Source organism: Giraffa tippelskirchi, chromosome 9 (assembly GCF_054371585.1).
Source record: "Giraffa tippelskirchi isolate mGirTip1 chromosome 9, T2T-mGirTip1v1.2.pri, whole genome shotgun sequence".
Taxonomy (NCBI): Eukaryota; Metazoa; Chordata; class Mammalia; order Artiodactyla; family Giraffidae; genus Giraffa; species Giraffa tippelskirchi.
Genome location: NC_137283.1, coordinates 97,506,060 through 97,520,953, shown reverse-complemented (window position 1 = coordinate 97,520,953; position 14,894 = coordinate 97,506,060). Strand labels below are relative to the sequence as shown.

The window sequence follows — 14,894 nt, the reverse complement described above, 5'->3', positions numbered from 1 at the left end:
TCAAGACATTACTATTAAACAAGCAAGCAAGCAAGCTCACACCTGCACCTAACCAATTCTCCTCTCAATCCACTGTCTCAAGCTTAACTCTAGGCAGATGCACTATTGATACTACTGTGTTCTTTCTTTCTAATTTCAGACGCCTTTCCTTTTCTACACTTTTAGGATTTTACGTTCTTATCTTTTTCTGTTTATAAGGCAAATAATAATAATAAATGTCTGATCAATCGAGGATAGCTAGAGATGGAGGAACTTCTGAACAACAGTTTGGGCTGCGGTTATCCTGTTGCTCTAGCCAAAGCTACTGAACAAGAGAATCCTGTGATTCTTCAGCAGTACTGTGACATCCTCAAAAGCAGAATTCCTCACCAAAAAGAGCATTGTAAAACTCAAAAGATTTTAAGAGAGGCCAAAAATAGGGTTGAACTCAAGATACTCTAAGATTTGAGAAGTTAGGGCAAAACACAAATTATAGTGATCCGGTGCATAGCACAAGGGCTTCCCCAGTGGCTCAGCCATAAAGAACCTGCCTGCCAATGCAGGAGACGTAAGAGATGCGGGTTCGATCCTTAGGTCAGGAAGACTCCCTGGAAGATCCTGGGAATGGCAACCCACTCCAGTGTTTTTGCCTGGAGAATCCCATGGACAGGGAAGCCTGGTGGGCTACGGTCCACAGGGTTGCAAAGTATAGCACATACTCAGGGAAAAGTCCTCACACCCAATAAAAGAAAAGAGCTACTTAAGAAAAGTCTTACTGATAGAGTCAAAACCTAGTAAAAAGATGGAGTTCAAATTGTTTCCAGGAGGCAGTTCAAACACAAAGTCCAAGTAATAGTAGCTTCTTTTGCAGGAAGCAAAAAGCAGAAACAACAAACCTGGCCTTCAGGTGAACAAGTAACAATGGGAAGATATTAGTTTCGGCACTGCTACTGTAACAAGTTACCATAAACTTCATGACTTAAAAAAACACCAGTTTATTTAATTTTTTTTAACTGTTAGTTGTTCCCAATGACCCATTTTCCCCCTTCTATAGCCACAGATTTTTATTCATTTATATTTTGCCTGTGCTGGGTCTTCATTCCTACACGTGGGCTTTCTCTAGTTTCAGTGGGGTACAGTGGCTTCTCTTGCTGCAGAGCATGGACCCTAGAGCGAGTGAGCTTCAGCAGCTGCAGCACAAGAGGGTAGCTGCCCCACTGCATGTAGAATCTTCCTGGACCAGCGACTGAACCCGTGTCCCCTGTATTAGCAGGCAGATTCTTAACTACTGGACCACCGGGAAACTTCTCAACACCAATTTACAGTTCTAGAGTTCAGAATACATCCACAGAGCTCTGTTCCTTCTGCCTTCTGGGGAGAATCTATTTCCTTGCCTTTTTCGGCTTCTAGGGACTGCCTGCATCCTGGGCTAATAGGCCACCTTCCCTCTTCAAAGCCAACAGCCACTCTGACATCTACTTCAGCCTGCCCAGCACCTCCTCTGCCTCTGACCTTCCTGAGTCTCTCTCATGGACGCCTGTGATTACATTTGGCTCACCTGAATAATCCAGAATAATCTCTCCATCTTAATTCAATCATATTTACAAGTCCCTTGGGCTATGTAAGGTAACAGGTTACAAATTCTGGGGATTAAGACATGGATGTTTTTGAAAGGGCTGTTATTCTGCCCGCCATAGGGACCAAAGGATGGGCTTCAAGGAGAGGTAGCCAAGAAAGCAAGAAATGCCTTATATAGGTTCACATTACAAAAGAACAGCTGCTGCTGCTGCTAAGTCACCTCAGTCGTGTCCGACTCTGTGCGACCCGATAGACGGCAGCCCACCAGGCTCTGCCATCCCTGGGATTCTCCAGGCAAGAACACTGGAGTGGGTTGCCATTTCCTTCTCCAATGCATGAAAGTGAAGTCACTCAGTCATGTCCAACTCTTAGCGACCCCACGGACTGCAGCCTCCCAGGCTCCTCCATCCATGGGATTTTCCAGGCAAGAGTACTGGAGTGGGGTGCCATTGCCTTCGACAAAAGAACAGCAGATGACTGTTATCCTAAACTCACCTTCTCCATACAAAGTGTACATCTATCTTTTCAGCATTATTTTGCAGACTTTTCCATGTTTAATCACAGTATCAAATCCTTTGAGAATTCTCTGCTCACATCTATAGTAAAAATCAACTAACTTTATTCTTTAATATGCTCAAAGTTACACAAATAGTCTCCAAGGAAGTCATGTCCAAAGTTTTTCAATAATGGATAAATATACAATCAGGATTCAATATTTAAAATAACAATGAAATAAAGCCTATTCTATTCATAAAATACAAGTGTTTTACTAATATCAAAATAGCAGCATCAAAATTGTTGACTAAATATTACTCACAGAACAATTCAGTTTTTTTAAAGCCCAGTGCAAGTAACATCAGTTTTGAAGGCATCAATAATAATATCAATATTTAATGGAATGAATGATTGATACATCTTCAGAGACTCTTTCAATTCTGAGCATATTAATTCAGCCTCTCTTTGGTCAGTTAAAGCAAGAGAATCTTTTTTTCACTAAACAAAAGCATATCCAAACATCTCAGCCACACTAACAGACCTATCAGGACAGTTCTGGCATTTATGTGATTTTTTTCCCAAAGGTCCAGAGATCCCATGCCTTGTTGGTGGTGGGCATAGTTCACTTTTAATTCAATTAGTCCTTTCTGAAACAAAGTCATGTTCATAAGGCAGGCACTTTAACATGCAGATATACTCTGTGGACATTCCAAAGGAAGCCATATAAACTTCAAGCAAGATCCTTCTGAAGAATCAAAACAAAAACCAAAAATATCTTCTGAAAGTATGATTCCATTTCTACCAAAGCTTTGAATTTCTTCAAAAATCTATAATTCTATGATGGGAAATAACTTTGCATTTGAGATTAACACTCTTAACTGCCAGTTAATCAATCCTATCTAGATCTAAATATTTGTACTTCTTAACAACAAATTAACAATGCTCCAATTTTTTCTCTTCTGGTTTAATTTCAGTGTATATGTGCTCAGTCACGTCTGACTCTTTGTGACCCCATAGAATATAGCCCGCCAGGCTCCTCTATCCATGCAAGTTTACAGGCAAGAATCCTGGAGTGGGTTTTCATTTCCTCCTTCAGGATATCTTCCCAACCCAGGGATCGAAACAGACTCATGCGTTTCCTGCATTGCAGGTGGATTCTTTACCACTGCACTACCTCGGAAACAATTTCAGTGTAGGCATATGGTTTATCTAATAATTAAGAATGCAAGATCAATGCAAAGAAATAGAGGAAAACAACAGAATGGGAAAGACGAGAGATCTCTTCAAGAAAATTAGAGATACCAAGGGAACATTTCATGCAAAGATGGGCTCGATAAAGGACAGAAATGGTATGGACCTAACAGAAGCAGGAGATATTAAGAAGAGGTGGCAAGAATACACAGAAGAACTGTACAAAAAAGATCTTCATGACCCAGTTAATCACAATGGTGTGATCACTCAGCTAGAGCCAGACATCGTGGAATGTGAAGTCAAGTGGGCCTTAGGAAGCATCACTACGAACAAAGCTAGGGGAGGTGACGGAATTCCAGTTGAGCTATTTCAAATCCTAAAAGATGATGCTGTGAAAGTGCTGCACTCAATATGTCAGCAAATTTGGAAAACTCAGCAGCGGCCACAGGACTGGAAAAGGTCAGTTTTCATTCCAATTTCAAAGAAAGGCAATGCCAAAGAATGCTCAAACTACTGCACAATTGCACTCATCTTACACACTAGTAAAGTAATGCTCAAAATTCTTCAAGCCAGGCTTTAGCAATACGTGAACCATGGACTTCCAGATGTTCAAGCTGGTTTTAGAAAAGGCAGAGGAACCAGAGATCAAATTGCCAACATCCGCTGGATCATCGAAAAAGCAAGAGAGTTCCAGGAAAACATCTATTTCTGCTTTATTAACTATGCCAAAGCCTTTGACTGTGTGGATCACTATAAACTATAGAAAATTCTGAAAGAGATGGGAATACCAGACCACCTGATCTGCCTCTTGAGAAACCTGTATGCAGGTCAGGAAGCAACAGTTACAACTGGACATGGAATACCAGACTGGTTCCAAATAGGAAAAGGAGTACGTCAAGGCTGTATATTGTCACCCTGCTTATTTAACTTATATGCAGAGTACATCATGAGAAACGCTGGGCTAGAAGCACAAGCTGGTATGAAGACTGCTGGAGAAATATCAATATCAATAACCTCAGATATGCAGATGACACCACCCTTATGGCAGAAAGTGAAGAAGAACTAAAGAGCCTCTTGATGAAAGTGAAAGAGGAGAGTGAAAAAGTTGGCTTAAAGCTCAACGTTCAGAAAACTAAGATCATGGCATCTGGTCCCATCACTTCATGGCAAATAGATGGGAAACAGTGGAAACAGAGGCTGACTATTTTTAGGGGGTCCAAAATCACTGCAGATGGTGGTTTCAGCCATGAAATTAAAAGACACTTACTCCTTGGAAGAAAAGTTATGACCAACCTAGATAGCATATTAAAAAGCAGAGACATTACTTTGTCAACAAAGGTTCGTCTAGTCAAGGCTATGGTTTTTCCAGTAGTCATGTATGGATGTGAGAGTCAGACTATAAAGAAAGCTGAGCACTGAAGAATTGATGTTTTTGAACTATGGTGTTGGAGAAGACTCTTGAGAGTCCCTTGGACTGTGAGGAAATCCAACCAGTCCATCCTAAAGGAGATCAGTCTTGGGTGTTCATTGGAAGGATTTATGTTGAAGCTGAAACTCCAATACTTTGGCCACCTGATGTGAAGAATTGACTCATTTGAAAAGACCCTGATGCTGGGAAAGATCGAGGGCAAGAGGAGAAGGGGACAACAGAGAATGAGATGGTTGGATGGCATCACCGACTCAATGTACATGAGTTTGGTTGAACTGCAAGAGTTGGTGATGGACAGGGAGGCCTGGCGTGCTGCAGTTCATGGGGTCACAGAGTCGGACACGACTGAGAGACTGAACTGAACTGAACTGAATAACTAAGAAAGTATAATCTTATGAGTCCTCAGAGTTTTAAAGTTAGGTGTTTCTGTGCCTTTCCTTTCCAGAATGTTGTTGCAAAGTAGCAGTTAAGTAAACCTATTGAATAAGCCATCTGATTGCATTAAACTATTAAAATCTCTATAGCCTACTCTTCTTCCAAAGAGTACATCAACAAGGGATGATTAACAGCCACAACATGAAGAAAATTCACAACCTTTGTCACTTCCTCCATCACATCAGATAATTAACTGGACTTATAAAATTTAAAACTCAGCACAGTATCTCCTGCTAAATAATACAGTGATAACTTTTACATTCTGCCTTGACTATTTCCAAAGCCATTTTTCCTTCAAAAGTGTAGTCTTAACTGCGATTAATATACATATATATTTCATGTCTCATCCAAACTTCCCATATCCCTTTTTGGTATGCATTTAGGATCTATGTTACAGTTATATCCCTATGTTAGAACTAATTAGCTGAAAATGTTTCACTAAAAATATCAGGTGGGATTCATATGAAGGTCACACAGACTCCATTTGGCCTGAAAGTTTCTGTATGGAAATTTATGGTGCATTCATGGGCTCTACTCCAACTAGTTTTCTTTGTTTTCTGTTAGGACTAATCTAGACACTGACTCTTAGCTCTGTTGTAGCCAAATGACAAGGATTCCAATAAATGGGAAAGATAAAATATAAAGCCTCAAATCTTTGGACATTAAAAAAAAAAGCTTATGTTTTAAAACTAACAATTCATAGCAACTTTCATCTCCAGAAGATAAGGGAAATGTTTTATCTCCATATCTCATCTATCGTGTAGTTAAAATTTGATTAAAAGAGATTAACTGGGAATAAGATCTTTTGTTTAACTAAAGATTAAGCAGATTGTTCCATTATTTTTTTATCCAAAATCTACCAGTTTATTTCCTCATCTCATTAACAATTGTTCAGATATAATTTGCTGAACATATAATTCTAGAAGATATTATTTCATGAACTAAGTGTTTAATATCATAATATGTTATTGCTTATTCTTCTGAATTTTAAAACTAGAAAGTAGAAAAAAAAAATCTGGCTAATAAAGAATGCATTGAAGCTAATGATTATTAAACACCATTTCAAGACATAAAGGCACAATTAAAGAACACACCTGATTGAAGGACGAATCACTATCAGAGCAGTTGTCTGTGCAATAACTACTGCTTTTCTCCTTTTGGATTTTTTTCTGCCTCTCCTGACTTCGTATTTCATCTTCTTCAAACTTGTTAATCATAGATTCCACCACTATCATCATGATGTTCTTCAGAGAATGAATCATCTCTTTGTATCTTTAAATTCAAAGCAATCTTTGTAAGAAAAAGACTTTAGCACAAATTAAAACATTCAACTAAATTAAACTGATTATTTTTTTCCATAAAGTCCCATTAAGAATACAACCCTAAAGACAAAAGTCACTTTTCTAAAAGAACAAATGACACAACAGAATTCACACAACAGGAAAATAATTAATAGGAAATCTAAAATATGTTATTTCGCAAGTTTTTGCACCTGGTTACATGAACCAAGGCACTAAAATTAACAGAACCCAAGGCAAGATGTTCCACAGGCAGACTCCAGTAATTAGCAACAAAGTCAACTGCTAATATCCAACTACCGAAACCCAGCCTATATTACATGACACTTTCACTCCTTTTTAAAATTTCTCTTTCTCTATTCTCCCTTCCTCTATTTTTTCCTTCCCTTTTCACCTGCCTATAATTTGTATCTATAGGCATCCATCACCACAACTGAGAACCAAATAAGAATTAAAATATCAGTGGATCCTTTCAAATAGAGAAACCACTATCAGAGATGCTAGGAAAAGGATTCCTGAAATTAGTAAAATTTTGAACTGGATAATTTCTAAGGTCCATTTTAGCTCTCTGGGTCTATCTATCTATCCATTTATATGTATATATATATTTTTTAAACTTGTAATAAATTTCTCCATTTATTAAGTGCAAACTCTCAAGCACTCATACTAACATTAAGATCCTTCAAAACCCTACATGTAGAATTTTAGAGCTAGATGGAAATATAAAAATAATCTAGTCTACCATTTATTTAACAAATGAGGAATATGAGATGTGTACTACTGAAATTTCTATACTTAAAAAGGCACAAAAATAAAAGCAAAAAGGCATAAAGATTTAAATAAAGATAGTGAATAAAATGGGCTTCCCTGGTGGCTCAGACATTAAAGTAAATAAAATACTAAATTTGAAATCAAAAAACTTGGATTGGAATCCTCACTACTTTACCTACAAGCTCTATCATTATAAATAAGTTTCTTTTTTCTCAACTATACATGAGAAAACGAAAACAATCTAGGACTTCCCAAGTGGCGCAGTGGATAGGAATCCTCCTCCCGATACAGGAGACACGGGTTCAATCACTGGTTCTGGAGGATTCCATATGCTGCGGAGCAACTAAGACCATGCCCCACAACTTTGAGCCTGCAAGCTGCCACTACTGAACCCATGTACTACTGAAGCCTGCACATTCCAAGGCCACGAGCCACCAACTACTGAAGCCCATGAGCCTAGAGCCTGTACTCCACAACAACAGAAGCAACCTCAATGGGAAGCCTGCACACTGCAACAAAGAGTAGCCCCCGTTCACCGCAACTAAAGAAAGCCCAGGTACAGCAACAAAGACTCAATGCAACCAAAAAAATAAATAAAAAAATACAATCTAGGAGTGCTCTTCTATTTACTAGATGGGATACTGTCCAATTCATGAATCATTGAACAGAGCCACTTAGAGCTTTAAATTAAAAAAAAAAAATACAATCAAGCTGATCTAGTTCACATGGCCATAGCAAGAAATAAATAAGAGTATATATCTGAAAGTTCTTTGTAAATATAAAACATGATAAAACATATGTCCATTGCTTATCGTTATAATAATGGAAATACATTAGAAAACAAGCACAGAAACTTCCCTTTCTTTATATTCTGGTTAATGGGTCATATTAACTACATAAATCTAAGAAAGGATAGGTAAGGTACTCTTCCATAGAAGTAGTAAAATCATGCTGGGGGATTTGGATAAAAATAGTAGACTGAGATTTTAAAGTTTAAAGAAATTTTAAAATATATTTTAAATTATATATTATATACATTATACAGCATCAAATACATGATTTCTATATGTAACTTATACATTATATATTTAATCATGTTATTTAATAATGGATAATTTATATATTCTATAACTATAAATAGAATATACATATAGCTATACGTGTGTATATTTTTAAACTCAGAAATTATGAGAAAATACAAAAATACTGTAAGAAAATAAGAATAGATTAGGAACAATACAGAGGGAAAACACATACAGAAAAGAACTACTATAGAAGTGAGAAGCAGCCCAGGGAAAATTCAAGTTTAAAAGTTTATAAAGAGCAAGAAGGATAACACAACACTGTTAATCAACTATAATCCAATATAAAATAATTAAAAAAAAAAAACACAAGAAATTGAATTCTAAAACACTCATTAGACTAACTGGTGAAGTACATATAGAAACTGAGTTAGAAGGCCCCAGCTTCCTCCTTAACACATTCCAAGCATCAAGAAACAGGGAAGTATAATAATGTCCTAGTAGCAATCAATAGCTATCCACCATAGCTGCGCTCCCTTCCCACAGTAACTGGACAATACAGCTGGGCGTAGGAGTGAACTACACTCCCCAGACTCCATTCCAGTTAGGTATAGCCATGTGAACAACACAAATGCCTGTCCCCTTAAAACTTACAATAGAGTGGGACTTTCCTGGTGGCACAGTTGATAAGGTCTGCTTGCTAATGCAGGGAACACAGGTTTGATCCCTGGTTCAGGAAGATGCCACAGAGCAACTAAGCCCGTGTGCCACAACTACTAAGCCTGTGCTGTAGAGTCCACAAGCAGCAACTACTGAGCCCACGTGCTGCAACTACTGAAGTCTTGTTGCAAAGTCTCTTTGCAACAAGAGAAGCCACTGCAAGGAGAAGCCCAGGCATCACAACAAAGAGTAGCCCTGGCTTCTGCAACTAGAGAAGGCTCGAGTGCAGCAAAGATGCAGTGTAGTCAAAAATAAATTAAATTGTTTTTTTAAAAGGCCTACAATATATTGATTTAATGAAGGAATATAAAAGTAAATCTCAATAACTTATAGGGTAAGGGTAATTAAAATCCATAAAGTTTCATTTTAGACATATTTTCTCCAGAAAATATAAATTTCTTGAAAACACACAAACATGAATTCTTCTGCAAGACATATCAGAAAACTAGCTAAAGGATGACAGAATTTAAAAAAAAAAAAAAAACTAGAGAGTAAGACCCTCAATATCAACAGCTAAACAAACTGGAACTCAGCAGCAACTGTAGGTTTGAAAAAGCCTAGGACAGAATATGGACACCACTGAGAAGATTCCTTCATACTCCAAGAAGTTAAAATAGAAAATGCTCTAAGAGGTAGTGAAAAAACCAAATTAATTAACAATGAAAATAAACACCGTGAGTACTTCCACTTATATATACAAGATTATATTAACATGATAGATCTTACAAATGAATTGTTTCATGTGCAAATACCTCTATTTAAAAAACAGATATCAAAATGTTTAATTAAGAAAGCAATTTGAATTATTACAGTAAAAATGTTTTTAATAACTGTACTATTACATTAGCCCTAAGTAGTTTCTGAAGAAACACATGCACACACACAAAAAAAGAAAATGATACTCTGTACAACTTAAAATCTTTCATCCATGGTTCACAAAGAACACATTCATTAAGACATTTAAAATCTTTGTGAGGTGATTATTATTATATTAATTTTACACATGAATGAACTAAAATGAAAGAAAATTAAATGTCTTAACCAGAGATAAAAAGTAATTACTAAATACTTTTTCAGTAATATTTAGATATCCTAAATATCCCATGTAAAACTTTGCTTTTAGCATTAAAAAGCTTTCATTTTCTGACTAAGAGTTTTAGTCCTCCTTTTAGAATATGTAATGATATTGCCAGAAATAGACTATTAGGAATTATAATAAAGAGGGTTTCCCTTACCTGTGGTTTCACTTTCCACAGTTTCAGTTATTAAATGGGAAATGCCAGAAATAAACATATTTATTTATGTTTAAATTTTGTGCAGTTCTGAATAGGTGATGAAATCTCTCAGTCCTGACCAGCATGTGAACCATCCATCCCTTTATCCAGCCCTGCCTGGTAGTCACTTAGTAGCCATTTAGCCTATCAGATCAACTGGTCAAATCATCCTTATTTTACTCAAAGCTGAGTGGAAGAGTGGCATGATCTGACTCACTGGTTTCAAGAATCATTCTGGCTGCTAAGAGAAAAAGAGACTGCAGGAGACATGGGTTAAGGTGCTTTCAAGGAACCCTGTTGAGAGAAAAACTACTTTAAAATATTATTGTGGGCATACTCACTCTTTAGATTCCTGAGTTCTTTTAGTAACATGCTGTACAACTGTGTCATAGCCAAATTCCTCACCCTGATTCTGATCAGATGTCCATTTTTCCATTTCTTCTTCAATCATAGACCCCAAAGTGTTGCATATATACTGTCTAAGGTATTTCACAAATTCATAGCTGAAACAAATATTTGAAAAATAAATGTAGCAAATATCATGGATTCATCTATCAACCATACCCAGAAAAAATGTTAGCACAGAAAAGATCTGTAACATAATTAGATTTCTTACCTTACTCTAGGATTAAATTATTCATCCCAAATCATTCAGCTAATCTAAAATTTTGTTGATTTGTTGTTTTTTTTTTCCTGATAAAATTGGCAAAATTCACATTTAAAAATGACAATGGTGGAGAGCAAATTTCAGGACCAACACAAACTTTAACGGGTTAGGACCTTTCCATACTTTGTTATGGTTTGCATGTGATGCTTAGGGAAAACAGTTGTTAAAGACTTTTATAATTGTTCAGCTGATGAAGAAAACCACATTAGAGTGACAGTAATTGTAGAAGAATTAAATAGGAAACGGTTAAGCTCCAATTATCAGAACTTTTTTGTACATTTGGAAACTGTGTACATTTTGAACTGACCTAAATTTCACCTAATCAGCTTTTGTCTGACAATGTTCACAAAAAGGAGTATCACAGAAAATCCAACACATTGGACATTTTCCTTCATACTCTTAGGTTGATGCCAATATTAAAATCCATTTGCTAACTCACAACAATATAGCAAATATGAAAGGGCAAGAGTTCCAAAAGTGGGTAATTATTTTATGAAACACATTTACTAAAAGTAAAGAGCAATGATTGTAACTAATATCATGATTTAAAATGGTTTAAAAAGGTTTTTTGGTCTCTTAAATGACAAAGTTAATTTAGGACAGGTCATTTTTATAAATGCCACTATGTTCAAGACTTGTAGTTTGTATATATCCCTGTACAAAGAGCCTTGCATATAATATGTAGCACAGAAGCTCAAGGAGAGCCTGAATAATTTTCTTCAACATAAGTCCATCACAGTATCCAGCATACAGTCTTCAGTTTAATATTTATGAAGTGATTGTATGTCCGCTAAGGAACAGCCATCTTACCCAGGTAGTCAAGGGATCTCATTTTCAATTTTAACTGCTTTTGACTGAGATTTCCTGCCCTGCCCACTTCCCCTCCGCTCTGAACACACTGCTGCTTCCTGGAATCTCCATGTCTGCTTCAGAAATGTAAGTGGCAGCCCTGCCATAGACAGTGCAGGCCCCAAGAGACAAGTAGAGATATTTATTATGAAACATGTAGTATTACAGAAAAAGTAACAAGCTCAGAGTCAAAACAGCCTGAAAGCCAGCTCCAGCTGGTAAACTCTAGCTGGAGTGCCCTGGAACACATCTGTTTTCTCATCTGAAATTTGGAAACGATCATGTCTACTTCATTCTTAGACAAGAAACCAAATTAAAAAGGATATTCTCCACTCCCATCACTTCAATTTCAGATTCAACGCAAACAGGTGATTTCTTCAGCTCTTCCTTCAGCCAAAATGTCTCCCCAGAATAAAGACACACCTGTTACTATACAAGCACACCCCATTTTATTGCACCTTACTGCACTTCACAGATATTTAAGTTTTTAACAGACTGAAGATCTGTGGCAACCCTGTGTCAGAGCAAGTCTATCAGCAGCAAAAGCATTTACTCACTTTGTGTCTCTGTCATATTTTGGTAATTCTCACAGTATTTCAAACTTTTTCATTATTATTATTATTATATTTGTCACTGTCAACAGTGACCTTTGATTTTACTACTACAACTTGCTAAAGGCTCAGATGACAGTACTTCTAGCAATAACATATTTTTAAATTAAGGTATGTACTTTTTTTTACACAACTTTATTGCATAGTTAATAGGCTACAGTGTGGTATAAACATAACCTTTATATGAAAAAAGGAAACACCCCTCCAAAATCATATGACTCGCTTTACTGTAATAGTTGCTTCATTTCAGTGGTCTGGAACCAAACGTGCAATATCTCTAAGGTAAGCCAGTATATTAACTGCCTATTGGACAAGGCTACTTTGTTTTTTCACCATATCAATCAGCACAACCTATACCAAATTGTTCATACTATCCACTGGCTGCAAGCCATGTTCTCCTCTGACAAATCTTTGTTAATGGTACCATCCTTCAATTGGATACCTGTGTATAGTCTCAAACAATCTTCCCCATTACATCTCAGATCTAACTAGTTAGCAAATGCTATAATTCTGTAAATTCTTCCGCTATAACTTTCCTTTCCCACTGCCAACAGATTAATGTTCATATTTTTGTAACTGCAGCTAAACAAATACAATGGCCCTCATAAGTCATCCTATAAATCAGTGGTTCTTAAAGTATAACATGAATAAGAATCACCTGAAGGTCTTACTAAACCACAAATTGTTGGGCCCTACTCTCAGAGCCTCAATTCAGGTACACTGTGGGCACAGGAATTCACATTTCTACCAAGTTCCCAGGTGATTCTGATGCAGATGGCAAAGCTGCTGGTCCTAGGACCATTAATTGAGAATCACTGATCTAGGCAGATTCTGTACTCAGGTGACTTTTAAACTAGCCTAAATTTCTTGGAGCTTCGGTCAGCAAATTCCTACAATGTTGTGTTACGTTTCTGGTGTACCTGCTGCATGCTAAGTCACTTAAATTGTGTCCGTCTCTTTGTGACCCCATGGACCCCAGAGTAGCCTGCTAGGCTCCTCTGTTCATGGGATTCTCCGGGCAAGAATACTGGAGTGGGTTGCCATGCCCTTCTCCAGTGGATCTTCCCAACCCAGGGATTGAACCCATGTCTCTTATATCTTCTGCAACAGCAGGCGGGTTCTTTACCACTAGTGCCACCTGGGAACTCACCCCTTTAGTACAGGGAAGCAAATTTCTGACATGTTCAAATTTTTATTTCAAAATATACACAATTGTATTATTATAAGGAAAAAAATACATAAAACATCTAGTACAAGTTTGTTCCAGGAAATCATCCTCTTAGATATTATAAACAAGAAATTTTTTGATGATTAGAAAAAGTGTCAGTAATGACTTATTTTCAAAAGATAACTTATTAAGTTATGAATTATAATGCTGATATGTGGAATTCTTAAAACAGGTTATATTCCAGAATTATAGGATTTATTGTATGATAAACAACTTTATATATTAGCATATAAAAGATTATATATTGAAAAAAAGAATGAATATTTTACACTACCTACAACCTTTTAGGTCAAAAAATAAGCCTCTGAATCCCAATGTGAGTGCTCAGTCACTCAGTCATGTCCAACTCTTTGCACCATGGACTGTAGCCCACCAGTCTCCTCTGCCAGTTTTCAGGCAAGAAAACTGGAGTGGGCTGCCATTTTCTCCTCCAGGGGATCTTCCCAACCCAGGGATCAAACTCCTGCATCTCCTTCATTGGCAAGCTGATTGTTTAACACTGGGCTACCTGGGCTTTCCCTGAATCATGATGAACAGTTACTAAATGCATAGTTAATTATTGAAGCACACATATAATTCTTAGCGATTTCTCTATGCAGGGATAACACTCTACATAATGGATGTTTTCTTGAAGTAACCACTTAAACACACTGCTGCTGCTGCTGCTGCTAAGTCGCTGCAGTCGTGTCCGACTCCGTGCAACCCCATAGACGGCAGCCACCAGGCTCCGTCATCCCTGGGATTCTCCAGGCAAGAACACTGGAGTGGGTTGCCATTTCCTTCTCCAATGCATGAAAGTGAAAAGTGAAAGTGAAGTCACTCAGTCGTGTCTGACTCTGAGCGACCCCATGGACTGCAGCCTACCAGGCTCCTCCGTCCATGGGATTTTCCAGGCAAGAGTACTTAACCACACTAGAGTTGACTAATTTAGAAAGTCATTGGTAGATTCTTCTGTTAAACCAAAAATAAAACCAATTCAATAAATATTGTGTTCCTTCTCTATCACACTAAAAATATGCCAGATTAGAGGGCCACAAAGATGAACACCTACATTAGAGACTGCTACAATCATTAGGGTTGCCAAGTATTTTATAGAGAGCTAACTAGTGAGAAATTCTCACTGAAATGCAACTCACCTAACTCAGGCTTCCTAGGTGGCACTAGGGGTAAAGAACCCACTTGCCAATGCAGGAGACATAAGAGATGTGGGTTCAATCCCTGGGTTGGGAAGATCCCCTGGAGGAGGGCATAGAAACCCACTCGAGTATTCTTACCTGGAGAATCCCATGGACATTGGAGCCTGGTGGGCTATAGCCCAGAGGGTCGCAAAGAGGTGGACACAGCTAA

General features: G+C 37.4%; 1 protein-coding gene across 1 annotated transcript in view; it reads right to left on the bottom strand.

Annotated features, from left to right (window-relative positions):
* Positions 1 to 14,894, bottom strand: part of TBC1D32 (TBC1 domain family member 32) — a 201,950-nt gene that overhangs the window by 182,100 nt on the left and 4,956 nt on the right. Inside the window, exons 3-4 of the mRNA XM_081530498.1 lie at positions 10,534 to 10,695; positions 6,202 to 6,379 (exon numbers count right to left, since the gene is read on the bottom strand). Coding sequence (XP_081386624.1) covers positions 6,202 to 6,379; positions 10,534 to 10,695 — 340 coding nt within the window. The remainder of the gene's footprint in view (positions 1 to 6,201; positions 6,380 to 10,533; positions 10,696 to 14,894) is intronic.